Source organism: Manis pentadactyla, chromosome 3, assembly GCF_030020395.1.
Source record: "Manis pentadactyla isolate mManPen7 chromosome 3, mManPen7.hap1, whole genome shotgun sequence".
Taxonomy (NCBI): Eukaryota; Metazoa; Chordata; class Mammalia; order Pholidota; family Manidae; genus Manis; species Manis pentadactyla.
In genome coordinates, this window is record NC_080021.1 from 115,634,283 (window position 1) to 115,661,696 (window position 27,414).

Consider the following 27,414-nt stretch of genomic DNA (forward strand, 5'->3'; position numbering starts at 1 on the left):
GAGGAATGGGAGGGATGCAGGCGTCAAGAGTAAGAGGGAGGGCTGAAGAGGCACTTGCCAGATCTTTCTGTTCACTCTTGCCTGCTGTCCAGATGAGAAAAGGAATGTTGGGTTTCAGGGAGAAAATTAAAAACTAGTTTCTATGTTCACTCTTTTCCTTTCCTGTGCAACTTAAATAAAATAGAAACAATTTGGACTTTCTTGCTCTCTGGCCCTAGTGAAGACTCACAGAGGAGTCCACACAGGGAAGTTGTGAGAGGTAGAGAGAGACTCGTAGGCCCTGAGTCAACCCCAGCCCTCTGTTTTATTGGGAGCAAATTTTAGCAAGATCCGAATTTCCAATCAGAAGAAATACCTCAGCAGAAGGGGTGGGGTGTATGGGTAGGGATCATGCCATTTCCTTTTCACACAAACCCAAGAGTTGGCAGAAGACTGTGCTGGTGCCAGCTGTTGTCCCATAAGCTCTCTGTTGTCATCACTGCCTATGGCTCACAGCCCCACGGTCTGCAGTGGTGCTGTGGTGGAAAGCAGTACTGAACTGGAAGTCAGCGCCACTCCTAGCTCCAAGCCTTCAGCTGTTCCCCTGAGAACACTCATTTTCCTTCTCACCTCCTTGATGCTTTGGATAAATGTTAATTAGGCTCAGATAAACCAAGTCTGTTGGAATGTATAAATGGACCACTCTAGAGACATACTCCAGTGAAACACGAGAGTTTCTGCTGTCTGAAATTCTGCATCCAGGTGGGAAGAACAGACCTGAAGTACATTCAGCATCACAGAGAGAAAATTTAGCATGAATTAATTAGAGAAAATAATAATAATAGCCAACATTTGTGGAGCAATTCCATTATCTCTTCTAATCTTTAGTGTTATTCGTATGATGATAAAATTACTAGGCTGACACAGGGCACCTCTGTGTAAACATAGCATAATAATGAGAGAATGCTGTGCTCTCTAATTGATTCCTCACTGATCTGCATTTTCATTTGGCTTTCTTTGTGTGGTCATCTGAATGAACAGGTCTGTGAAATCAGCTCCGGCAGTCTAGACAGCCAGATAACCAGCTTTTATCATTTCTATCTGCAGTCCCTGATGAAACAGATGTCTCTGAATTGGTTAAGTACCTAGAAACGCCCCAGCACTGAACATAAATGAAGCTTATTCTCTGTTAATTATGGGGGAGGTTGCTGAGTGGCCATCTCTAATTTTGATTTTGAAGTGAGACAAAACGCACTTCCCATGTCTAGGTGAAACGTAGAGGCACAAGTCAGGCTCCAGCTGTTGGGGGCCAGCTGCTACTCCTGGGCTGAGGGCCTTTGAGCATTGGAGTAGGGTGTATGATTACATGAACGCCCTCATCTGAACACTCACCCCAGAGAAAGTTAAGCAAAAACCTTGATGAGGATGTGTGCAGCTTAGTATACAGCTTTGTACACAGCTACTTTGCAATGCTCCTCACTCTGGCCCAAAGTGGACTTTTGAAACCATGTTACAGTAATCAATGTTTTTCTTGTGCATTTGAGATGAAATTGACATTTGAAAATCAAGCTCACAGGCAACAAGTAAAACTGCAAGTAAATGTCCAGCCAAAAAATTCTTTTTGGAACAAATGGGGATGTACTTCAAAACAATTAACCTTCTAACAATTCCAAAATGGAATGTGCTTCCATTCAACATGGACTGGATAAGTAAAAGGGGCCAGGACCCTCCCTTACTTGTCCCCTGCAGAGGCCAGCACAGTTTTTTGTCCAGAGACAGGCCCCATAAGACTTCAGCTCTCCACTAAAAAGCCCTGTTCTTCCCCTGGGCGCATTCCCTCCTGGCTGCCTTTGAGGGTTGGCCCTGGACCCATAGCATCAGCAATCTTTACTCCCAGTCACATTGCATACTTACAAAAGGAAAAAAAATATCAACAGGCCCTCTAGAAAACACTGGTGTTTTGCGCAGGGCAAATTATGCTCAGACACTGACACTGTCTTTGCCAGTAATTTATTTAACACAGGTTTACTGTGGGAATTATAATTTATAGTAATAATATTTCACAAGCAAATAGCATACAGGATAATGCTTCTTAATAAGCCAACAAAGAAATAACTCCAAACCAATGAAAGATTAATTACACTGTTGTTCCAGGCAAAGGGGAGGCGAAAGAAATAAAGTCCAGATTTTGATGAGGTGTATATACCTTTCTATGAGTTGGCTCCCGGTAAAGTCAGTCCTTCCAGCTAAAAGCTGGTATCAGCTGCCAGCTAAGCACCCTCGCAGCTTGGCCACATAGCTAGCAGGTGAGCTTCTGAGGAGATAATCCTCCAGGGACTCTTACGTGGTGTGCTCCTCTGCCTATAGGGCACAGTCTTGCCAAAGCAGGACCACGTGTCCCTTCTCTTCCCGACACTGCTGTACAGATAACACCATCACTGACCAAGAGTGACTTGGCCATAGCAGAGGCAAGTAAGGGTTTCAAGATCTTAAGAGAGCCATTTAGATCAGCTTCTCTGAAGCTGATTCTCTGTCCGGGAGCCCATTCCAGGCTATAACTCTTGGTTTCCTAGGGCTTCCTCTGCAAGCCCTCCTCAGGGCACACAGGTCTCAGCCTGGAACGTCCCCCGCTAGCTCTTAGGACTGCTCTCTCAGTCTCCACGATCCAGATCAGCAATTGGCAAACAAACACCCCCGAGTCTTTCCACAAGCTCTAATTTATTTAAAAGGAATGTTTCTCTCCAAGTCGAATTTGTTAATGGGAACTCAATTCATACTGACCGTTTGTCATGAAAATCATCAAAAGTTGCACACCCTGACCCAAGGCTGATCTGGAATAAACATGAAGATGGGCACAGGGCCAGGGAGGAGCTCACTTTAGTGAGAGGCCCTGAAGACAAAGTTTCATTAGCTTTGTGGTCAGTCCACCATCCACCTCTGCCCTGAATCCCAGAGGGAGCACTGTGATTTCTCTGCAGGAAGATGACCTATCACTTATGATGGTCTACCACTCACAAGCAGCACAGTATGAGGAAGAAAACCAGCACTGGAGTCAGAAAGGCCTGGGTTCAAATACCAACTCTGTCTTCTTCACTTTGTGATCTTAAGCGTAAAGTTATCAACTCCCACTATGTCTTTTTCCCCTCTGAAAAAAAATGTAGTAAATAATGCATCTTTCCTGTGCATGTTGTGAGGATTACAGGGATGGTGTGTTTTACATAACATGTTTAATACTGTTTGCTCAGTGAATGACAGATCAGAGTCCCATTCACAGTTTGCACTGCAGTGTGTGCACGATTGAAGCAGGCCTCATGCAAAGGCCAGTTAGTGACTACCTTGAGAAACAATAACAGGCACCAAGTATATATTCAAAGGTAATATAAATGTATAAAAACAAGATGCAAAATAGAGCCAGACTTAGCCTGAACTAGCGGCGAACAATTATTTTTCTACCTCAACTTATGGAAGGGATGCAACATATTCCAGATGACAATGGCTTAACACAGCAGCAGAAGAGGGACATGCACACAGGTTGCAAACCTCAGGTATTTTTTGCCTCATGATACATGTTCCCTCCAATGTATATCCCAAACCTAAAACCCATCCCTGGTCCCAGCTGAGAATCATACTCTTTACAATAATTAAGGCAAAATACTGAGTTTATTTGACTAATCATGCTGGAAAAAGTATTGGTTTCATTTGCATAATGTAAAAATATATTTTAAGTAGGAATACTTTTATAGTTTACAATGTAAATATATATGTGTGTGTGTATATATATATATATATATATATATATAAGAAAGATTCATGAAGGCTTTTGATATAAAACATACACAGTATGCTATTTTAATATACAAATCCATAAAAGAAATAGAATCACAAGAATTACAAAAGTAGCATTGTTAGGAATTTACAAAAATTTCCATTTTTCTTAAAGGTCACATTCTCATCCTTTGGGATGTACAGAAATGATGTGGTTCACACAGTTTTATCCACATTCAAAACATCATGTTTTAAATGTCTTAAGCATAGCATATACAGTACAAAATGTTTCCATAGGAACATAACAGAACCTGTCACTAGTGGTCTGCTGTCAGATGGCTCCTAACTAACCAGTTAGCCATTTTAAGACACTAGTTCAGCCTATTGCCAACAAGTTGTTCTATTCACCTAAAACAGGACTTTAATTTACATTAGAATATACTGACAAAGGCTCAAAGAGTTATCATATAATATATACCAATATACACATAGCAACCATTCTGAGTTAAATGAAGTTTCCATACTTAAATCAGAACAAAGAATAGTTATTTTAGGCTAATATATTATCACTGTGATAGATGTTTTTAAAATTTTGAGCAAAGTGCACAGTAAATGGTATCAGTCACCAGAAATGATCCTTCTATGAACTCTCAACTTCTTTTGAGACACGCCACCTGAGACATGAGAACTTTTAAGACCTTGTGGGTACCAGGGCAGCTTCATAAATCAAACACACAGGAGCCATGTGGAGACCAGTTCATGAGTCAGGGGAGCCCCACACTGCCAGCTAATAAATGGCACAATTCACTATAGAGTCCCTGTGCAGAGTCAGCAGAACCCAGCTTCCAGACATAAATGCTGCAAATGATGTCATCAATCAGCCATACTCTAGCGTTGGTGGACCCCGTACAAGGTTGAAATAGCCAGCCAGGGCTCCCAGGTCTATGTACAGAGAACGTTGTCTCTTTAGCATGTCTGATTCCTCAGTGCTTCCTGTACATGAAGAATCTGAAAAGGGAAACATTGAAAAATAAATGATTAGGGGACATGTTCAATAATAAATACCTCTTCCTTCTGAAAAAAAAAAAAGTAATATTACTAATACTTTGGGCCTAATGAAACAGCATTCAAAGCTCTGCTTTTTAATAAATACAGCTGAACATATGAGCTAGTTTATCTAATATGACATAGAGAAAAGAGTTCAAATAAGAGTCAATAATGATGAGAAATTAGCTAGAAATCCTGGCATATTTTCCAACATCCCAGATGGTTCTCTTTAAATACAGAAAAGTCAGACAAGAAGCAGAAAAAAATGAAAACAAGCATTCCAGGCTTGACATCTGGGTTTGGACCTAAATGGATTAAGAATGCCACAGATTTTAATAATAAAAATAGAAACCCCTCTCCATGCATATTCAATGCTCCTGGAATGCATTACTGGCTTTCCTAAATGGGAAAGATTCACAGCTGGCAAAGAGATTTTAAACAGAGAAAGACAGAAATGCAAGCTGAATTCAAACTCAGTATTTTATTTGTGCAAAGCAACTCCATGATATTTCCAACCAAGGACTGGTGAAGTTTACCATGAATAAATTAAACAGAGCCCAGCTCTTTACTAAGAGCAAAACTGTCACGCTTGATTTGTTTTTAAAGGCAAATGATATCCTCTGTTGCAAAAAAGCAAGTCAGAGGCAATTCTCAATGACTGTGTACCTCCATTTGCCCTGAAAACCTATTACAGTTTGCTGGTAAATTAGCCAATTTTTAAAAATGTTTTTGCTAACATTCTGGCTGAAATTGCTCAAACAACTTACGGCAAGCACTCAAGAAGTGACTCCTGTGGTTTTCCCAAGTGCTTTCATGAACTACGTCAGAGGTTTGATGGAGACAGAAAAAGCAAGCAAGCAGAGACACTGGGCACAGCAAGGTGTCCATACCAGCAATGTTCTCAGGAAGTTCCAACTCCTTCCTGCTCAGCAGCCTCTTCCTCTCAAAGAGAGCAGAGTCCAGACTCTGACAGCGCGGCTGATCCTCTCTGGGGGGGTTCAGGGCGTCGTGTTTGAGTAGGTCTGCTGCCCTGGGGCGGTGATTTGGGTTCCTTTCCAGGGCGGCTTCTATTAGCTCTCTCATGCCAGGACTACAGTCACCTGCAATATCTTCTAACGGAGGGGCTTGCTTGTGAATCTACAACAAACCAGCTCTCTCTCAGCACCAGTCATATGAAAATATACCCTCAACAGGAAAAGTGCTCTAGAAACAAGACCCTGGAAAGTCATTTGTTTCCCCCCTTGTGTCCTGGCAAATACAGACCATACTCTTAAACAAGTTTTCCTTTAATTTCTTAAGGACACTGGGTTAAACCCATCTTTTGGGTTAATGCAATCAGGGATACATGCTAGGTCTGAATAAACAATGTTAGCTTTATATCTGACTATTGGCCCAAGGACTACTGTGAAGTAATGGGGAGGTATCTGCTCCTCAATTTCTCAACAATAAAATGGGAGTTGCATGTTTCACTACATGCTAGGCTGGCATGGAGATCTGTATGTAGTAGTACCTTCTTTATGAAAGAATTCTAAAACCATATGTAACTTCTTTGGCCCAAAGATTTATGCTACTTTGATATGCTGAGTGGCAATTTTTGATTACGCATATAACAGAATGCCACATAGTCTATGACCAATGCACATGTTAGTAAGTTCCCATTAAAAGAGCAATGTCTTCTTTGCAAGAATGGGTCTTCCTTCCATGTGGGAGGAACTTTCAACTTCATCTCATGGATTATTAGTTTACTACCACCCCCCTCAGGTGTGTTAAAGGACGGAGAGCAGCTGGAACTCCTCCCACCTCTTCCTGGGAGACCCCTACTCACTATGTACAGGTAGGAGGGATAAGCTGAGCGAGGGTAGCGCTTCACCCAGGGTGGGGTGCCGGTCTGCATGTGGATGAGTGTGGCCCCCAGGCTGTAGATGTCTGCTTTAGTGGAATGGCCCCTGCAGAGGATCACCTCTGGGCTCATGTAGATCTGAAAGAGCAGGAAACATTGGTCTGACTTGTCTCATTCATCTGAGCTTCCATGTTGGTTTCCCTAATCCAGTTCTGGCACCTTTACCATATTACTGAATGCACATGCCTTAAGAGCATGTCGTCACTGCATTCCCCAAATAACAAAGACACCCTCAGGGAGCCAGGCTGCCCTGGCCGGAGATGTCCCTGCAGCCTTCCAAAAACACCCCTTTTTTCCCCACGGACTGAACACATGGTAGATCTAACAGCCAAGAACCCACCTGGGACTCCCACTCATCCAAGTTCTGCAAAACACTGATTGATGTTTAATTTTTCTGTCAAAACATCAATTCCTATCCTTTTGAAATGGACACTACAAACATAGTTCTTCACTTAACGTTTGTCATTAAATCGCCAACCTCTAATTATCTACTGTAATACGAGGTGGCAGAAGTCCTCAGCATATTAACACGATCATTTGGAAGAGAAGAACATCAGCTAAAATGTAGCATTATAAAAGTGATTGTGATTAGTCATTTCCATGAACTATTTCTCATTTCTTCCCGCCATGAGCCCAGAGACTAAATATTAAAGGCTTGCCACATTAACACTGTATAAGTTCTATTTGGTTTCATGAGTTGATACTGGAAAAGTAGGGTTAGTTTTAGAAATAGTTTCTCTAAGAAGTGTTTGTTTTTAAACTTAAAAAAGTAAGAAAAAAAGAGCAAACACTGGTGACCACTGATCTGCATTATGGCTGGGACAGACATACAGTAGGTACCAACCTAATTACCAGTATTTACCCCTAAGGAGTTTTTATACAGCCTGTCATTTGAATATGGAGAGGGGTGTTACCGGAACACACTTCAGAGTGAGTAAGTGAAGGACTAAGTTACAGAAACAGAGGAAAGTGCCCAATTTTCCCCATCTTAACCAAACTCAACACCTTCCTAAAACTCACTTCTGGCTGGCTTGCTTGTTCCCTTGCTCATTCATATTCTGCATGTGCATCTATGTGTGTGTGTGTGTGTGTGTGTGTGTGTGTGTGTGTGTGTGTGTCTCAGAAAACAGACTAAACTGAACTCCTTATCTTCAAATTTTTCCTGAAGCAAAAACAGAATATTTGGATACTGAAAGACTTTCTTCTACATATAATCACAAAATTAAACAATAAATAGAGTGGGTGGGGATTAGCTGGCAGTGGAGGCCGCCTGCCTCTTCCCCTGCTAAGCAAGGAGCAGGCCACATATTTACGGTTGGTGTAACCATCGGCTGCACACACAGCACCTGAAGGCTCTCAGTGGCTGCACATTTGGGGACAGCAGTGTCCTGTCCACTTGGGGACCTAGCTCTGGCCCGTCAGGCAGATGCCCAAGAGTCCATGGCTCAGAGCTTCTGCTTCCTCAAGCTCCTCAAGAGCCAGAGCAGCAGGGCGTGGTGTTCAAGGACTCTTCAGACTGGAAGACTTCAGGCATGAAAGAGGCCTGAGGGGACCACGCGAGGGTCTCTGACACTTGCATTCCCTCAGCAATGGGCACTGGAGCAAGGGTACTAGATGCTGGGGGTCAAGCCCATTACCTCTCAACACATTTATTAGAAAGGGAAAGAGACTGTGTGTGCATGTGTGTCTGTCCATGTATGTGATGATTATGTTAACTTACATAAAATAAAACCAAAGGCAGACTCAGGAAAATATAGGAACTTTTAAAAAAGTGCCATGCTACAGAAGTTATTCTAATTAGCTATTTTCATTGGTTATTCTTTCCCTGCATCATACATTAAATATGCAATACATTAAATAGGTGCCAAATTAACTCTGGATAGGTATTTTATGGTTACAATATAATGCTCTGAAAATGAATGCTGAGGGAGGGAGAGAAAGAGAGCTCTAACACAGGTGACAAGTGCTTGCTGTGGTGAGCGATACTGTAATTGGTCACCTATAGCTAGGCATTAGCCAAGTGACCCAGTTCCAGTGGGAAGCAGATCTGCATGGTTCACTTGGATTCAGTATCTTCTTGGTGCTTTAAATATGAATGATAGAAACAAGCTTGCTAAAGGTTTCATGGGTGACTTCACAACCTTGCTCACTATCAAACTGTAACTCGTGAGGACCAAACAGATAGTTAATGCAGATTGACTAGAAAAGAGGTTATCACTCTGAACACCAAGTCAATTTAGCATGTCAGAAAAAGCAGTTCACATTTGCTGAAAGTAACTCAATCCAAATACTATTCAGGAGTAAACAGCTATGATCTCACATTTAAGCATACAATCTCTTTGGGCTACAGAATCCCAGAATCTTTCTCCAGCCATTGCAAAATGTTCAATTTGATCACACTGCTGGGAAGAGAAAGGTATTTCTCATCTTTAATAACCATAAGTAGTTTGCATCTCAAACTGGCTCCAGGAAAAAAGAGTAGAAAGTCATATCTGAAGTTCTGATTAATGCCAAAATATGCTAGTACATTTTCCAAAATAAACGTGTCATAAGCATTAAGTCTTAATAGGTTTTGTGCTTTGGTGAAGTATTCTTAAGACCTGGGGACGAAAACATTTTTCTAAGTCTACAGTTTTCTCTTAGGAATATAATTCTGCTCAGAGAAACTTATCAAGGATAATGTCCTAAGTATTTTCCAGAATAACTTAAGTAATACCAGCAAAAACAAGGATTTCTTCTGTTGCCCAGGAGAGTCTTTCCTTTAAAATGGTTAAGAGAAGGCTTACAGAATCTCAGTTTGAAATCAAGATAATTTTTTTGCACTGTTATTGAGTTCAGTGCAATATACCTCTCCTAGCTAGTCTAAGGGTTGTCATTTGGTTGAACACAAGACTGACCTGGCAATCTTGAGGTAAAGATGCAGCCAAGTGCCATCTCTCCATGTCCTGGGGGCACTTTTAGCAAAGAGAAGGGTATTGGGCTGGGGGACTCTGATAGCTAAAAAATCCACTATAGTGGACATGTGCCAGGGAGGCAGCTTCTATACCCATTTACCTTCCCAGTTGCATCCAATCCATATCCATTATATCCTACTGTGAACTAAACTATTGGTCTTTTAATAATTCAAGTAAATCTAAAATAGGTCCTTTCACTAAAGAGCAGGGTCAGTTGAAGTACCACTGAGGGTATGGTCTTTTGGCCTTGTCCAGTGCCCTATCTCTGCGCACACATCCTGCCACACAGCAGGTACTCAACAGATATTCATTATATGAATCGAGTATTCAGTCTAATACTATGAATGTTAAACATATATTTTGAAAGCCCAATGAATGTATTTATCTGAATCTCATTCAGATCCAGGAAGTTTTTTTGTTTCACTTTGCTTTTTGCTTCACAAATGAGTTATATATTACAGCTAGTTTATATTTTCAAATTAAGATTTATTTGTGCATAATAAATGAGGTTTATTATAGGCTCTTTAGGATTAAGATAGGTCTGAAATGTTCTTGGTTTGCAATCTACAGTATTAATGACCATGACAATTATGGCTGTTTGAACTAAAACAGTAATATTAGTTATACTAAGAATATATGTATTAGTTATATTAATAAGTTTCAAAGTGGTTAGGCAGAATTTAGACAGGAAAAAACTGGGTCCAAGTCCCAGATCTGTCACTAGCTAAGTTAATTTGGGCACTTTATTTTAACCTCTTCAAGCTTATTTCCTTATTGTAAAATGGGAATCATGATAGTATTTGCCTATAATGACAGTATTTTCCAATAGGGTTGTTATAAGGATTAAATAAAAAAAACACTTAAAGTGTTTAGTACTTGGCACACAGCAAGTGCTCACTATGTCCCAATGATGATAATATTTAATGCAGTAGGTTTTCTTCCTTGTCCTTTCTGCAGAAGGGTAAAGCATTTATTTTTACTCTTAAAAATATATTGACCATTTTTGTGGGAATATATTTACCTCTGTTCCGCGGAGGTCCTTTGGAAAATAGATATCTTCTGTCATTTGAACACTTAGGCCAAAATCCACCAGAACAGCTTTGGTGGACATGAAAACAATGTTGCTAGCTATAAAGAGAGGAAAATTTTAGTTACAATTATATATACCCATAAAGAAAATGAAAACATTACCTAAAACAACCATCTATCCAAATCAGAATAAAGTGAAATGCATTCCCTACTGTGATGGGTATACAATGTTCAAAAGAGGAAGATGAATCTGGTTGGGAGTTTAGGTGAAAAATCACTTCAGATCTGTCAAGAATTCAGCCAATGCAGATATAAATGATTGTAGCCATTAATAATGTTCAAGATATAAAAACCAGGACATGGAAACAACCTAAGTGGTGTCTATGAACAGATAAATGGATAAAAAAAATGTAGTGTGTGTGTGTGTGTGTGATGGAATATTACTCAGCTATAAAAAAGAAGGAAATCCTGCCATATTTGTGACAGCATGGATGGACCTTGAAGGCACTATACTAAGTGAAATGTATCAGGCAGAGAAAAGTAAATAATGTATGATCTCACCTATATGTGGAACCAATATAAAAAAACTGAACTCACAGACACAGAGAACTCCAGAGGCAGGAGTGGGGATTAGGGGAAATGGATGAAGGGCAATCAAAGGGTCCAGTTAGAAGATGAGTAAGTTCTGGAGATGCAATATGCAGCATGGTGACTATAGTTAATAATACTATATTATACATTTGAAAGTTGCTAAGAGTAGATTTTAAAAGTTCTCACACCATGCACACACACGATTATAACTATGTGAGGTGATGAACATGTTAACTAACCTTATTATGATAATAATTTTGTAATATATACATATATCAAATCATTACATTGTATACCTTAAACTTATACAATGTTACATGTCAATTATATCTCCATAAAGTTGGAAAAAATATAATGTTCAAGAGCCTGAGTTTCAAATTCTAATGTATATAAGCAGCATACTATTATGAAGCCACTTTTCTAAAACAAAAAAGAAAAATACCAATTTTTTTTTAAAAGTAAAAGTTTTGCTAGTCCAACTTAGCATTAGATTTACTAAGGGTTTAGAATTGCTTATTTCCCCACCCTCTCTTACTCTTAGAAACTAGTAATGGCTTGTTTAATGGACTAATGCCAAAATAGTGTTCAAAACTAAAAAGCTATTTGTTTCTCAAAGTTATGTGATGCTGCGTATGTTTTTATGTAAATTGTTGCTTCAAAAGTCTTATTAACAAGGGTATAGGCAGTACGTAGTAGATATGTCAATGAATAGAAGAATTTTCACAAGAATTGGGTAACCATCCTTCCTTAGGACTTTAAAGCTCTAGTGACCCCCACTGGCTTCTAAAATGTGTTTCATTCACGAGCAGTGAGGAGAGTGACAAGTGTCCCACAGGAGCCATGCTCCCTGCCACTCAGGGTCTTCAGACTGAAGGGAGGAGCCCACTGGCTTCTGCCCCATTAACTGGCCTCTTTATGCCAAGAACGTAAGCATCCAAAGATAACTTACGTTTAATATCATGGTGAATCACTTTCTTTGAGTGTAGGAAATCAAGTCCCTTGAGAACATGCTTTGTCACCCAAATAATTTCGAATTCTCTCATTGGTCCACAGCTCTCCAGTTTCTCTAGAACAGATCCTCCCTCTCCTGCTTCCATAAAGAGATGCACAGTTTCATCCCACAGGACCACGCCATACAACTCAGCGATGTTCTCATGCCGGAAGCAAGCCTGGATTTCCACGTCAGATGGCTTAAATTGATCTACTGGGATCTAGAACACAAAATACCAGTGAGACTCTAAATAACCACAGGATAATGAAAAATATATATAATATAGGTCAACCCACAAACCTGAGAGCAAATATATGTCCTAAAGGATACTGTGATCTGTATGAAATTGTGTTGCCAAGTTAAAATAATGTTGACTTCAGATCTGCTTTTACATTATGTCAGTTTTAGGTAAACAAAATAAGAAAATAAAAAAAGATATTATTTTCATTCAAAATGTAGAAATCGAACCAAAGAATTATGATATGACTGAATCAAAAGGGAGATAATTTCCCATCTATTTTACATGTAATTTCTATGGCACTTAGACTTCAGGTTATATTTTCAGTATTTCAGCCCAAACTGAAATAATATGTCTTTGGTCCTACAACTCATGCTCTAACAATGCATTTAAAATAAGCACTAGCTTATTCTGTGGAAAGTCGGAAGTCATTAATAAAGAAAGAACTAGATCTTTCAGTGCAGATAAATCTGGAATGTCTCCAACACTGTGTTAGATGAAAACATCTATTTCTGTTAGATGTAGAAGTCATGTATATCGTTTTCACTTATAAACAAAATTTAACTGTACATATAAATGTCCATAGAAGTTTTCTGGAAGGATATATAAGAACCCAATATGGTAGATGCCTTAAGGAAAGGATCTCATTCTGCAGCCTACATCCTTTTCAATCTGTTTAATCAGAAGTTTTTCTTTTTTAGGAAAAAAAGCTTAAAAATTAAATATAATTACAAGAAAAACAAACCCACAAAGCTCTTTTCCCATGCCCATTGTGCTAAAACTGAAAAACAAAACATTTTAGTTCTAAGGCCTGTATAAAATGTCACCAGACATTTTTTTAGGACTTGGAATGTGTCCCCCCTAACTGCAAGCATCAAATGGCTTATTGTAACACCTCCTTTTTTAATTTTCTTAACAGATATGCGAACAAATCCTTATGAACAAATGAGGCCAACATATTGTTAACCTTTTAATTAAGAGAGACTAAGATGATATTCAGCAATTATTTTGTATTTGATTTTTTGTTAACTCAAAAGTGAGTTTATTTTATTGCACTTAAAAAAACTTTCAATTAAAAGACATATATAAAAAGGCAAAACTGGTTAAGTATGTAACTCAATGAATTTCCAACTGAACATATACATGTAACCACCCCATAGATCAACATACAGAGCTCTACCAGCACCCAGAAACCCCTGCTGACCCCTGCCCGTCACTGCTCTTCAAGAGCACTCACTAACCCTATGTGCAGCAACATGGGTTTACTTAGCTTGCTTTTGGCCTTTATGTAAGTGGGATCTCGTGCAGCACACGTTATTTTGTGTCTGGCTGTTTGGGCTCAACATAATGGTTATGAAATTCATCTACATTATTAAAGTTATAAATCACAGATTCTCTTCACTTACAGTAGCCCACTGTGTAAATATACCACATTGCAACATCTGGAAACATTCCAGTTTGGGACTATTACAAACTATGCTGCTATGAGCATTCTAGTATGAAGCTTTTGGTGATGATATGTACATGCCTATAGGGTGTGTACCTACAGGAATGGGATTACTGGGTCACAGGGCATGTGCATGTTCAACTTGGGTAGATATGACCAAAGAGTTTTCCAAAGCGGCGGCGCATCAGCAATGATTGTTTAATAAGAAGAGATGGGGTCTTTTCAGTAATCAGTCTATTAAATCTAGCCCTTTACTCTGTAGGCCCAAAAAGCCTTGCAGCTTCCCCAGCTTCCGTTTCCCTGCCTGGGCTCCTCCCCTCCCCAGTGGGAGGGATTAAGGGAGCAGCACGAGGGGACAGCTCCCCTCCAGCCTATCCCACCCTGAGAGTAATGCTGTTATCTAAGTTGGTGCTAAATAAGCCAGCAGCACATTCTTTTTTTATCAAGGCAAACTAAGATTAAAATCAACCATGCACTTAAGCAGACTTAGCAGCTGAACAGCCCCAAGTACCAAATTAAAAAAAAAAGAAATGACAAAAACCAGATGCATTCGGACAGAGCTCTCTAAGGTAGATCTGATCAAGGATAACAACTTTTCAGTAATGCAAACAAACAAAACCCACAATGCTAAACATGCAGCTCACCTGTCTGGTTATTAAATACATACCAGTTTACAAGCCATTCTTTTCTTCGTCTTTATGTCTTGTGCTAAGTACACTTTTCCAAAGGCCCCCCGAGGAATGAAATCAGAGCCAATATTCCTGTAAGTCAGCTTCCAAGGGATAAGGAGGACATCTGAGTCTATTTGATAGCGTCCATTTTGAGGAGTGATTACCTACAACAAAATTAAAATGCAGGAAGGTGAGAATTTCAGTGAAGCCCTTTTCTAAGACCTACTCTTTAGATACTGGTTACTTTAGACTGCATTTCTATGCACAGTGTTTGAAATTAATGTCACTGTGTGTAATCATAAAGTGTACAGAGACTATATTTAGAGCTGCAGCAAAACAGAAAAAGCATGTAACAGAAAGATGTCCCTGGTCAGACCTGATCATATTCCCATCTGCTTATGGGTAATTAATTGCCAAATAGAACTTTAAAAATTATCTAAGGGAGCATGACTACTGTGACCAAAAGTTGAAAATAAAGATTGCATAAATATGAATTGCACCTACGAGTTGACTTGGTTCCAATTAAAATGTGCTAACCTGTTGTTCCACATAGCATTTACTCACACATGATACATACAGAGAGAGTGTGGAAATTAGTTGATGATCACAGAGGATCCCGGAAAACAATGTGTTATACCAGAGCTATGAGGTGACAATGCTGCATAATTAAAGTAAGGGCAGAATTATTTCTCATCTACTTATTCATTTAACATTTACTATGTGCATAATATGTGCCAGGCACTGTATTTAGAACTGAGGCAGCAGCTATGAACAAGAGACGGACAACCTCTGACCTCCAAGAATTCCTGAGCAAGCAAACACAGAGGTTTTGTAACCAGTCCAGTCAAAAATTAAAAGAGAGGTAGCCTGGTAGCCGTGTGGATTACAATTGTGTGTGCAATAGTCAAAACTCATCAAACTGGACATTTAAGAGGTATGTATTTTTCTGCACATAAAGAGAAAAAAAATTAAAAGGAGAAATAATTTAAACTTAAAACAAATTACTAAAATAATCCACAGGAGGTATGACCTAGGGCACATGCCAAAAAAAGGTTTAAAGTGTTCCCTGAAGGGATAAAGGGTCCCCAAAATACAAGTTATTCTTAAATGTATTCAGTAATATTATGACTTCAGATTATGAATTCAGGAATTATGAAACTATCAAAGTGGCAGTAAATTATTTCAAGTACAGAAGAAGCTGATGGGGAATGTGACCACACGGGAACAGAATGAAGACCTGACTCATCTGCAGATGCACGGGGCTCCCCACTCAGGCCCCTGATGTGGGAATAGTTCTAGCAGCCCTAAAGGTTACTCATTCAGGCTCCATTTTGCTAACCTTAGCTACACCCCAACAGCTGTGCTCACTATTAGTCAGGAATGAAGTAGAGGCCAACTTGAGTACTTAGAAATGTGAAAGTCACTAAATTTAATATAAAATGTTACTGAGGGCTCCCTCTGTACCAAATCCTCCCCCTGTGCAGAACCCAAGGGGAAGGATGAGGAAGTACAGACCACCGTCTTGCCTTGTGTGAAATATGACCTCCTTTCAAGAACTGTGTCACCTTAAGTTGCCAGAGGCCTCTTTTTACTGTGTGCTTAGCACGCGATAAATTTAGTCCCCATCCACATTTAGACAGGACTACACACAGCACTCAGCTGCACTTGCTTACTGCCTCTTACTTGTTATTAACTATTTCTTCAGTGGTTAACTTGCCTTCAGGGACATTTTACTTTGTCCAGCTAAATTTGTTATAACCCAATTTGACCCAGCATCCTCTTATTCTAGCCAAGGGATGCAGAATAATAACAGCAGCTGTACACTGAGTGCTACCTGTGGGCTAGGCACTGTGCTCTGTACTTGCATATATAATTTCACCAACGTCCACAACAATCCTGTAAGGTAACTCTTTTTATCTCCATTTTACAGATGAAGAAATTGGCTTCAAGAGGTTAAGTCACTCACTAGGCAATAACAGAGTCAGGATTCAAACTCAGGTCTACCTGACCCCAAAGGCACCGCTCTTAAGCTTGGACAAGGGCCTTTTATCTTCCAGAAGGCTGTAATTAAAAACTGAGCCATGATCAAAACCCAGTTATTAAAAGCCTACATTCACATGTCACCAAGCACCTTAGCTTTAGATCAAATACTGCAAATTCCTTCACTATTTAAAAATCTCCCGAGTTCTGGGACCCTTAATGCCCTAAAAGTTCTCAACAGCTTCCCTGATAGGCCCTGCCTGTACAGTGTGAAGTGTAGATACTGACTGGTGCGCAACTCTGCAAAGTCCCCGGTTCTTCCCCTTCCCCTAGACCTTCCCTACTTGGGTTTGGAAACTTTTTTCCCCTTTCTCCCTAGGGGTCCTGCCAGACAATCTCACAGAACTCTATGCTGCTTAAGTCTGCCAGTTCTTTAACTTGCCAAAGCCATCCTCAAGTGAAGACATTATAAGCATGTTCTGCATTTCATTACCTGGATCACTGTCATTGATACTGAATAATAGTGGGCCAGGGAGCAGTTGAGAAAAATCCTTAGGTATTGCAGTAAGAGTAAAATCTATAACAGACTTGTGGGATGTGGCTGCTATGAAATGGATGTGACCTTGGATCACATTAAAAGAAGCATATTATCTAGCACAAATGCAAAGCCGGCTCTGTCCTACTCTGCTGGTCACACAACAAAGGGACTGCCACATTCAAGTTCTGCAGGCCAGGCCCTGGCACTGGCTTGATTTCAGAGGGCAGTAGCCAGATGAGGAGGAAAGTCACCACTACAGCATGCAAGAAGCAATCCACATTATTAGAAGTGTTTGTGAAAAGAAGACAAGGGGAACATGCAATTTTTAAAATATTGGAAAGGCTGTCATAACAAAGAGGAGTAACAATTGAATACAATAACTACCGCAACCACAATGGCTTCCCTTCTTCCAACACTCTTGTGTGTAAACAGGTCATGCACATTATTTACTGCACACAATAAGCCCACGGACTAAGTGCTATGATGCTGCCATTTTACAGATAAGTAAACTGAGGCATAGAGGGGTGTAACAACTGGCCCAATGCCACACAGCTAATCCATTTCAGAGATGAGATACCTATACAGGCACTTTAATTCAGTGGCCTGCTCTCCTCACCACCCCTCAACATAGAGACCTTTTTTATGGCCAAAAAGCAGGACCAGGACAAAGAGGGGTCAGGCATGAATTTTAGTTCTACATCAGAAAGGACTTTCCTACAATTGGAATTGGCCAAATATGAAATTAAATGCCCCAGTATGGGATGAGCTCTTTATCACAGGAGATTTTCAAGCAGAAACCAAACTATTCCATCTATTATTGGAAATGACGAAGAGGATGATTCAAGTGTCAGACAGAGAAACTGACTCAAGTACCTTTAAGGGTTTTTCAACCTTGAGAAGCCCAGTCTCCATGACTAACCCCAGAGGAACAGCATTCCTATCTCATACTCACACCTATGAGTGAGCCCTTTGGGGCCCTCCAGCTCCCCTAATAATCACCAATGAGTTGAATGTCTGGAACCATCTGAGGTTATTCATGCCCAGATTGGGTCACAAATGATCTAGATTATAAACACTGTGTAGCACTCCCACACAAAGCAAACCCCAGGTTAGTTTCCTAAAATTTCTTTCCCAGGTCCTACTGGATGTTGGTAGAATCTTTATTAAATATTATTTTTAGGAAAACAGTATATGCTTGACACACACATACAGACCACCATTTAATATGCCAGGATATTATTATAATTCCTGGTCCTCCATCCTAATTAACTACACAGGCTTTGTGATTGTTAGTTGCCTAGAAGATCATGTTTCTCTGCCTTCCAGGCCTTTGCATATGCTCTTCTCTTCATCTGGAATACTCTCCACTCTCCATCCCCATCATTTGGCTGATTCCAACCTAACAGCTCAGGGGGCAAATTCTCTGGGAAGCTGGCTGACATTCTCCCTTCCCCTACCCATTTTCATGGCTTTATGAGATACCTTGCCTGAGCTTCCCCACAGCAATTGGAGTGTAGTTGTATTGGGAAGTGCCCCACTGCCTTAAAACTGCCTGTTTACTTGCCTCCTGCAGCTAGATTGTAAGCTACCAGAGGACATAGACTGTTCAATACAGCATCTCTAGCACCTGGAAAAGTGCCTGATACACTGTGGATGTTTGAACTACATCTCCAGATGAATGGGTGAATACTTGAATGAAAGTATTTGTCCCTGTGTAGATACATGTAGATCAATGTTGCCTTGAAACTGATCTATCTGGTAGATAATTAGCTTTTCTGTAAAGCAGAGAGACAACAGTAAGTAAAGCCCAGGAGAGAAGAGTTTGGGTAGGGTATTAGCAGGAGGATCATGGGAAAAGAAAGGTCTTGAATGCAGGATGGCTCCAAGGAGAGCACCACATGAGGATGAAAGGCGATCAAGAGCAAACTGCCTCCTTTATCACCCTTTCTCAGATTGGCTATGATTAGGGCAGCAAGTCAGGATTCCTTATGCCATCATTTGTAAAACGGAGGAGGTTGTTAGCAGCCACAGAGTTGTAGCTAATCATTAAGCTCAGGGACGAGAGAGTCAACCAGGGCCCCCTGAGCCATCAGCCACTGGGTTAATTTGCCCAGTAAGGCGTGGTCTACAGTCTACATGTAGATCTTCAGGTTCACCTGTTACTCCATTCTAGTTTTAAGTTTTCTAGCTTTATATTTTATATTCTTGGTCATTTTTAAAATAAAAATCTTCTTAAAGTTTTAAAGATCCCTGCCTTTATGGTATGTCTGGTTCTTAAAATTTTCTCCTGAATATGCATTTATTTATTTAAAGTAGGAGCATACTATCCTTGGCAGCAGCTGACAACATTTTCCTCTTACTCTTTGCTGATAAAATTTTCACTTCCTTTTAATTTGTTCATTTCTCTCCTTTTCTGCATAAGCTTTTTTTATCTTACTGTATCTTTATAATTTTCCTGTATTTCTTTCTGTATATCCCCTGATGACTCTCTATGGCCCATCCCTAATGAGCATGATAGGCCAGAAGAAATATACCCAAGTTGCTATGCATTTACAAGCAAGAATAATTTGCTTATTCTGCACATTTTCCTTTAAAATACCCATTCTAACAAATAATAAATATGTTAAAAAAATGAGAGAAAAATACATAAACTATTATGTTTCTCATTATAGGTATATGTATTATTCTGAACAGAGTTCTCCAGCCATATTTTAGCTAAGAAAATCGGGTACTGCTCCTAGTTCAAATTACCACTTTCCATGTGTAAGAAGGAATATTGTCAAGATAAGGTAAAGTACTTAGTCAACTATTAAACACAATTTTGCTAATCTAGACCAAAGCGAGTCACACAACTATGCAGAAGGTAATCTTGTTCCAAACTGAGCTGTAGGTGAACACAACTAGTTTCTAACAAAACAATTCACTACATAGCTGACCTAAATTACTTGTTTTTATTGAATGTGGTATGCAAAAAAAACAAGATAATTAAGTACTTAGGCCAATCCGTACTCCTTAAGCACTGACCTTCATTAGCCATTTTGCCATGTAGATACACCAAAGGAAAAGGAGTCACTTTCATCAATAAGTACATTTTGCAAGTCACCACCTACTCCTTTGCCAATAGTTGTTTTAAAAAAATTAGGTCACCTTTGACATACTGAGACTGACAGAATCCTAATCTCAGGCACATGTAAACACATCAACTGATCTACTTTGTGGCAACAAAGTGTTGTCACAATATTTTGGATTATTTGCATATTTAGGATGACTAAGGAAATATATCATTTGCCATTCATACTCTGCCAATAAACAGAGTAAATCTGTGGATAGCTATTTACTGCCTATGAACTATATTTCTGAAAGAATGGAATTCAGCCAGTAGTAATATTGTGACGTTTCAATATGTGACAAGAGAGAACCAAAAAACTCAGCCTTCAAAAATGTTAATTAAAGTCTGTATGCTCCTCTTAGATGAAGGATTCTCATTAAGCCTTTCTCTTCTAACTGATGAGCGAGATGTGTAATGGATTATTAAATTAAACATTCTTCTCAATGACCTATTTGTAGAATTACTACTAAAATATGGGAAAGATTCTTTAAATGTAACTTTTAATGAAGGCCTTTTTGGAACCTTTAACATGGAGGGACTCCTTATAGATATTACGTTTTTAAAAATCATACCTGGCAACTAGTCTAAACCAAGTTCACATGCCACTCTGCATTAAATGAAGCTTCAGTAGTAAGGCTGAACTGATGCAGAAAAAACATACCATATTTAATAAAATTCCAGATTCCTGAGGCCGGTGTCCATAAAAACGCTTTGTGGTATTGGATATATGGTTTGCGAAAGCAAGCAAATCTTCCACAGTTCCATATTTGACTGATGATAACCAAGACATCTCTTGGCCACTGAGCAGCAGAGACTCAGAATGCTCCTCATTATGATTATTATTGTCTTGGCACATGGTCATTAGACTGGGTTCATAAACCGCTGGCTCTTCACTCGCGTAAAGGTTTTCCATAATGTCTATGACATCAGACATGTTCAAATGTTTAATTAACAAATCGATTTCTTCTTTATTGTCACTGTCAGTGCTCATGTACTCCATTACTGTTAGGCTTTCCGGGGAGTCTGCAAAAGAAAACACAAATCATTAGCTTACTGTATTTGCATTTGAAATGAATGGGAAAACGACATCAAAAGATTGGGAATAGGCTGCTATATGCCTATGTTTATAAAATGAGGGCTTGGTGTCTACAGTGTGTATGAATTCAAGTTGGCAGCCAGATAACCTTTCGTCCATCCACTCAGTTTGCAGAGGGGAAACTCTAAGATCCAAGGAGCTAACTCATTATTCACTTACTCAATGAGTTGGTGGCATCAGCTATACCCACTGAAAACAACTTTCACTGAACATAAACACAAATAAGATCAGCTTAGGAATCTGAGGAGCTAAGGCTCGTGACCCTTTATAGCAGCTTCCAACCCTACTGCTCCCCAAAAGGGGCCAATCCTCCCTGCTCGGATCTCTGGGGCTTTCATGCCTCTGGATGACTTTTAAAAACAAAAAGGAACTACTTAACCAAATTCAGGAGTTAACTTAGCAAATAAAATTCAGGCCCTCAAAACAAAATCATGTCAAATGGATTTTAATCTAAGCAAATTGATAACGGTGGGTCAACTTTGAGGAATAACTCTAGTATAAATCAGTTAAAGAGCTCCTTTAGATGGGGGATATAGTCTCAAATCCTCATTCTGCCAGCAATGAGTATGAGAAAGGGGAAGCTTCATTTAACTTGTGAATCTGTGTATCCTCTTGGGACCAGAAATCTTTACCTGGTACAAAGCTGTTATCTCAAGGGCCCAGGAAGGCTAATTTACTATCTAGATCAACAACCCTCTAGAAGTTGTGGTACTACAAAGAGGCAGGGAAAACTAAACCCATCATAATAAGTAAGGCATGCAAAAAGCCGACTAACAGTATGGTATTTCAGTTCTTACATATAAACCAGGTGTTACATCTGTAAATGAGAAAAAAAAAAGATAAACCAAGGGTGAAAAAATGATACTGTTAGGATTTTAGAACAACTCCATTCTAAAGAATTAAAGATGAAAGGATTGAAGAGATCTAAGAGAACTTGGAGACATGTATTTCTACTTAAATTACTGTGCTCCTAAAAGTACCACCTCTCTCTTTGAAAGATGGTTCAGGTTCTTAAAAGCACAAGCATTTATTTAACACATTCAATGCTCAGTGCCACAAGCTATAGGCTTTGATCAACTTGGAGCTCAAGTACAAGGCTCTAGGAAATATTCCACCTTTGGGGCCACCTGCAACCCTGCCTCAGACATTGGCCTCCAAATTTAATTTAAGAGAAGAATCATGCAATGCAGTGTGACTCAAAGTTACCTGACAATCATTTTCTGATGTGCAAGTTGTGTCTGAGGAGGACAATCTAGAATCCTGCAGTTTCACATTCCATCTAGACTCAACCTGCTTAGGAACAGGTCTCAGCCCCCATTTCCTGCCTGCATGATCTCAGGCAAGGGCATTAACCACTTTGCACCTTGACTTCCCCCATTTGTAAAATAGACATAACAGCACCTACCTCACAGCATGGTTGTGAGGATTTAAAGAGCTCATTTCATGTGCATAAAGTGATCAGTGCAGTGTCTGGTGCATAATTAGTAACCTGTGTCACCTGCCATGGCTACTGTATGCATAAGAGAGAGAGGTACTGAGGCAGACCCTGGCTTTTTAGGTACTGTACTAGGACCTCCTTTCTTATCTGCAAATGGGATGCGCTTGCTCATTCCCTGGGACTCTTCCCTTTGAAGTTTTAAAGACAATACAACAAGAGATAAGGGGAAAAAAGGCAGAAACCTAGGTAATGCTTTGATGGCTGTTATCCCCAGGGCTGCATCTAGAGAGCAGCGGGAGCCTCCCCCATCCCTCCTTGAGAGATTTTGTATTATCTTTGAGAGTGTGATCCAGGCTCCTGGAATCTATTAAATCATGAAAGGAATTTCTTAAGTTAATGGAGGAACATTGGACTTTGACTTCGTGGAGCTATTTACTTGCAGTTTCTGCTTGCAGCATTTACTGAAAAACAGAAGTTAAAACAAAAACAGTCTGATTTAGCACCCTACTGACTGAGGAGTTCAAGGCTCCCTGACTTAACTTATCAAATGGCCGACTCGGGAGGAAATAAAGTTCCCAGTAGTAACATGACTCAAAAAAGAAAGAAAAAAAAGCCCATAAAGTTTACAAGCCAGTCAGCTGACCCAGAGAGGAAAGACAGGTTTTGTTTCTTAAGTCCTGCAGATTGTCTCAAGCCTTTATACCTAAAATCTAAGCGGTTAAATACACACACCCCTAAACTGCACACTGAGGGAAGGGGTTAGGAAGAGAGGAGAAAGGAGGCCAAAAGAAGGAGTGGCGTATAAGATAGGAGACCATCTTCACCCCCAGACATAATTCCTTAGCAACGCAGGGCTCCTGTGATGAACACCAGTGCTCCCCTAGCAACTCTGCTGACTAGTCCACCTGCCAAGTGCCCCTGCAAAAAGCGTCAGTACTTTCAGGCCTTAATTAGCACACAATCCGATAATCATTTCTGGATTATTCACAGAATCAGTCCTCATCTAGAAAAGGTGTGGATTGTGAAGATATTCTACTGTTGCAATAAAGACCCTTCCCCACATAGATAAAAATAAAAATCCTCATAAAATCCCAACTTGTTAGCATAGTAGATGATTATGCCAATTTTAGACGTGGAGAAATGGGCGAGACAGTCCAAATTATTTGCGCTTTGAATTATTTCAGAAATCAGCAATAAAGCCCAGGGAAAATGCTATTCCAAAACAGTCATGTCATACTTTCGGCTACTTCCATCTGCCTAAACCAACGTTGAGAAAATTCCTGGCAAGTGTAAATGAAATGACCAAGATTATAGGCATGGGCTTCTGCCAAACAAAAGATAATTATGCCTGTGTTATTTCCCACTTAAAAGATGTTTTTCCGCCAGAATAGTACATTGCCCCACCAGGCACATGTTTCATTATATTTTCGTTCCCCAAAAGCCCCAGAATGACACAATCTGACTATATAGGAGCTCAGACACTGCTTCAAAATCAATTTTCTTTACACAAAAAGTCCTTAAGGGCCATGTGCGAGAAGTACTGCACACAAACCTCCATCCATCCATCAGAGCTGAGGGCGTCTGCTATATTCAGATTATACTCTAGTAGGCAAGTACCAGAGAATCAGGCCACAGATGTGTTAAACAACGGTAGTAGTGTGCCTTTCTGTTTTTATCAGGTGCAGCTCTTTATTTCGGACCAAGTATCTCTCTCCAAAAGTGAAATACACAATGTTTTTCTTAAATACAGCTCCCTGCTCACTTTTGGGGCAATCCGCGTGCACACCGCATTCCCTTCTAAACTAGCGTGGTTCTCCGCCTAGACCTGTAATTTCAGAGGCCTCATATCGCTTTACCACAGGGAAACATCTGTGAATTAAGGTTTGTTTTCTCCTCTAACATTCTTTCTTAGACCAAAAGCCCGGCACTCACGTTCTGCTATAACGACCCTTTAGTCACAGAATAGAGTCCCGGTTAGAAGCATTGAATTAAGTCTCAGCTATTCAAAAGGCTCTCTGCTTGCCACCCACCCCCACTCCCTTCCTCCTATTCCTTAACGCCGGGGCAGGGGAGCCAAAAAGGTCCTGTAATCATAAAAGGAGCCAGGATTCAGGGGGCGGCAGCCGGGTCTCCCGGCCTCCGAGGTGCACTCACCAAGGCCGGACAGGGAGGGTGCAGCCGTCCCGGCGGTGGACGCAGTAACAGCGGCTCTGCTTCCCCACGCACTGCCCAAACTGGCACTGCTCGCGCGCTCGGGATCCGGGAAGGGGAGGAAGGGGGAGGAGTCGCGAGCCTGCACCCCGTGAGACCCTTGCGCAAGGTGCTTTCCAGCTGCCCCGGCTGCAGCCGCGACCCGCGCGAGATACTAAGGCGCAGCCGCGCGGTTGGTGGGCACGCCCCCGCCTCCCCGACCCCTGCGTTCTCCCCGGGGGCATCCTCCATTTAAGGGTGTCAGTCGCTGGGGCACCCGGGAGGGCTGCCACCAGAAAGACATTTCCAAGCCCCCCAACTGTGTGTTACCTGCGGCCTCCGCGCGCCCCCGCGGGCCGAGCGCATCAGCCGCCTCCCCCAGATGGCACCGTGCACAGCTGGTGGTCGGCCCTCCGGGGCCACGGGGCCCGGCGGCAGTAGGAGATGGAGCCAGGGCGACCGGCCCCGGCGCGTGGCGCGTCGTCCCGAGCGGAACGGACTAGTGAGCCCCTGCCGCCCTCGTCTGCCCCTGACTCACGGCGTCTGAGCCGGCCGAGGGGCGGTGCAGCGGACGCCAGCCGCCGCCGCCTCCCCGCCTTTTCCATTTCCCCTTTCTCTCCGTAAACAGAAAGAGGCTGCCGCGTTGCGGGGAAGCCGGAGCCCCCGCTCTGGGAAATTCCGTTCTCCCCCCGTTTGCCCTCGGGGCGCCCGGGCGGAGTGGAAGGCGGGACCGGGGAGGAGCCGAGAGCTGCGCAGGGCGGGGCGCTGGCCGAGCCCGGAGTCGGGAAACCTGGCGGTATTAGGAGTCGCAATGGATCGCGGGTAGCGCCGCACGTCCGCCGCTGACTCGGATCACGTTCACACACGAGTGCCACGATCTGTGGTCCGCACGCACGGACTCCGGTTTAAAGTCCTGGAAGAGGCTGCCGCAGGGTGGGCCTGAACCGGGGTCCAGCACCTGGGCAGGGGCTGGTGTACTCCGCCAGCCAAACCTGGTTTTGTTCTTTACAGCCTTATTGGAAAGGACCATTCTGTGACACCGTTCCATAACAAAGTGTACCAGTACTTATCTCCTCCTAACTCCAGCTGCGAGTCTGGGATTCTCTGTCCTGCTTGGAAAGAAGATCAAAGTTCGTTCATAGTGTTCTTCCTTCTTGAATGATAAGCGTTTGCTCTTGGTAAAGTCGGAAGAGAGTTTTAGGGAAATAGAACTTATCTCCCCGAAATCCACTCTCCCGGACATTCCCAGCCCCTACAGAGTTGCAGCGCACCGCCGCCCTCTCCCGCCCCAATACTAACCTAGTATCAAGCACCTACTATGGGCCTGACGTTTTGCAAGGCGCCTGGAGAAGAGAGAATGTAAGGTAGACAGACATCCTCCCTCTTACCGAAACGGACATTGGGCTTCCCAGGCGGGGCAGGAATCAAACGCCCAGGACTCTGGGTCCCTGTCCTGCCCTTTCCCGTAGCAAACCTCCTTCTGCCCAGAGGTTGCAAAACAGCATGGGACTCGCTCTAACGCTCTCTTTTGTGGGAAGAAAACTGCTTTGCCCACCCGAAGAAGGCACGTGAGAATTGCTAATGGACCTGGCTAGTCTTCGTGAGAAGCAAGGCCCTCCTTGTAGGGCTTTAACTATTATAATTGCTTTGTGCTTCTCGCCAGGCAAGATTGAGGATGGTAAGTGATTGACAGTCACCTATACCGTCGGTAAAAGTGAGCCGGGCTAGCAAATCAAACTGCCAGGACTGCTTGCCTGAGCACTAAATCACTCTGCCCTCTCCCAATTATTCTAAATCCTGGAGTGCGGTAATATGGATCACGTACCATACCCTCGAACTCGCCAGGTGGCCCCAGGCAGTGGAAGGGCCCCAGCGCCAGAAGGAAAAGCCCTGCTTTGACCCTGGGCTTTTCTGGTCTCGGACTGAGCGCAGCTTTTATCAACACTGCTTCTCTGACTCGGCTGGTGCAGCGTGCGTGCGCTGGAACTGAAGTCTGAACTCCTTCAGCTTTTTCTCTGGAAACCAGGTTAGCCAGGTTGTTACTTCTAATTGTAACCTGAGACGCCTGCCCCTCATCTGTTGTCTTTGAGGAACAAAGGGTGATCTTTATATCCATTTTAAAAATAGAAACATGGAACCACTCCTGCCCCCACCCCCTTGAATGAGCTCATCAAAAACCACACCTTATCTTCTGGGAACTAAGTATTAGCCTTACTTCCTATATAGAAGTCTCCCAAATATAGCTACATTTTAGGGAGATGGTGAAATGGCTGCTGGAGCAGGGTTCCTTCTGGCTGTTATATGATTTATGCAATAACAGAGTTCACCTGGTAAGGTGCATTAAGAAGAGCTTTCAGTTAAAAACATTTTTAAAGACTTAAGTTGAGGTTGGATTTAGTGACTGGTAAAGACATTGAGAAGAGAGAAAACTGAAAAGAAATAAAGTTTTTT

General features: G+C 41.6%; 1 protein-coding gene across 3 annotated transcripts; it reads right to left on the reverse strand.

Moving 5' to 3' along the window:
- Window positions 1-3,795: 3,795 nt before the first annotated feature.
- Window positions 3,796-27,414, reverse strand: MAP3K8 (mitogen-activated protein kinase kinase kinase 8). 3 transcript variants are annotated; one of them, XM_036912262.2, is made up of 8 exons: window positions 26,789-27,414; window positions 20,901-21,262; window positions 14,609-14,776; window positions 12,215-12,476; window positions 10,667-10,773; window positions 6,617-6,769; window positions 5,682-5,928; window positions 3,796-4,752 (listed from the first exon to the last, which is right to left on the reverse strand). In XM_036912262.2, exons 2-8 carry the CDS (start codon window positions 21,237-21,239, stop codon window positions 4,622-4,624), a joined length of 1,407 nt encoding a protein of 468 aa, XP_036768157.2. In that variant the 5' UTR covers window positions 21,240-21,262; window positions 26,789-27,414; the 3' UTR covers window positions 3,796-4,621. The 3 variants fall into 3 exon arrangements, with proteins under 3 accessions (XP_036768157.2, XP_036768155.2, XP_036768156.2); XM_036912260.2 differs by lacking the exon at window positions 26,789-27,414 and adding an exon at window positions 25,294-26,049; XM_036912261.2 differs by lacking the exon at window positions 26,789-27,414 and adding an exon at window positions 24,928-25,266.

Bases quoted from the DNA above. Each gene is read 5' to 3' on its own strand.
- MAP3K8 (XM_036912262.2), bottom strand. From the start codon at position 21,239: ATGGAGTACATGAGCACTGACAGTGACAATAAAGAAGAAATCGATTTG. The intron at 6,770-10,666 runs GTAAATATATTC...CTGCTCTTTCAG, and splicing joins AGGACCTCCGCGGAACAGAG to ATCTACATGAGCCCAGAGGT. The intron at 5,929-6,616 runs GTGAGTAGGGGT...GGTTTGTTGTAG, and splicing joins ATCCCTCCTACCTGTACATA to ATTCACAAGCAAGCCCCTCC.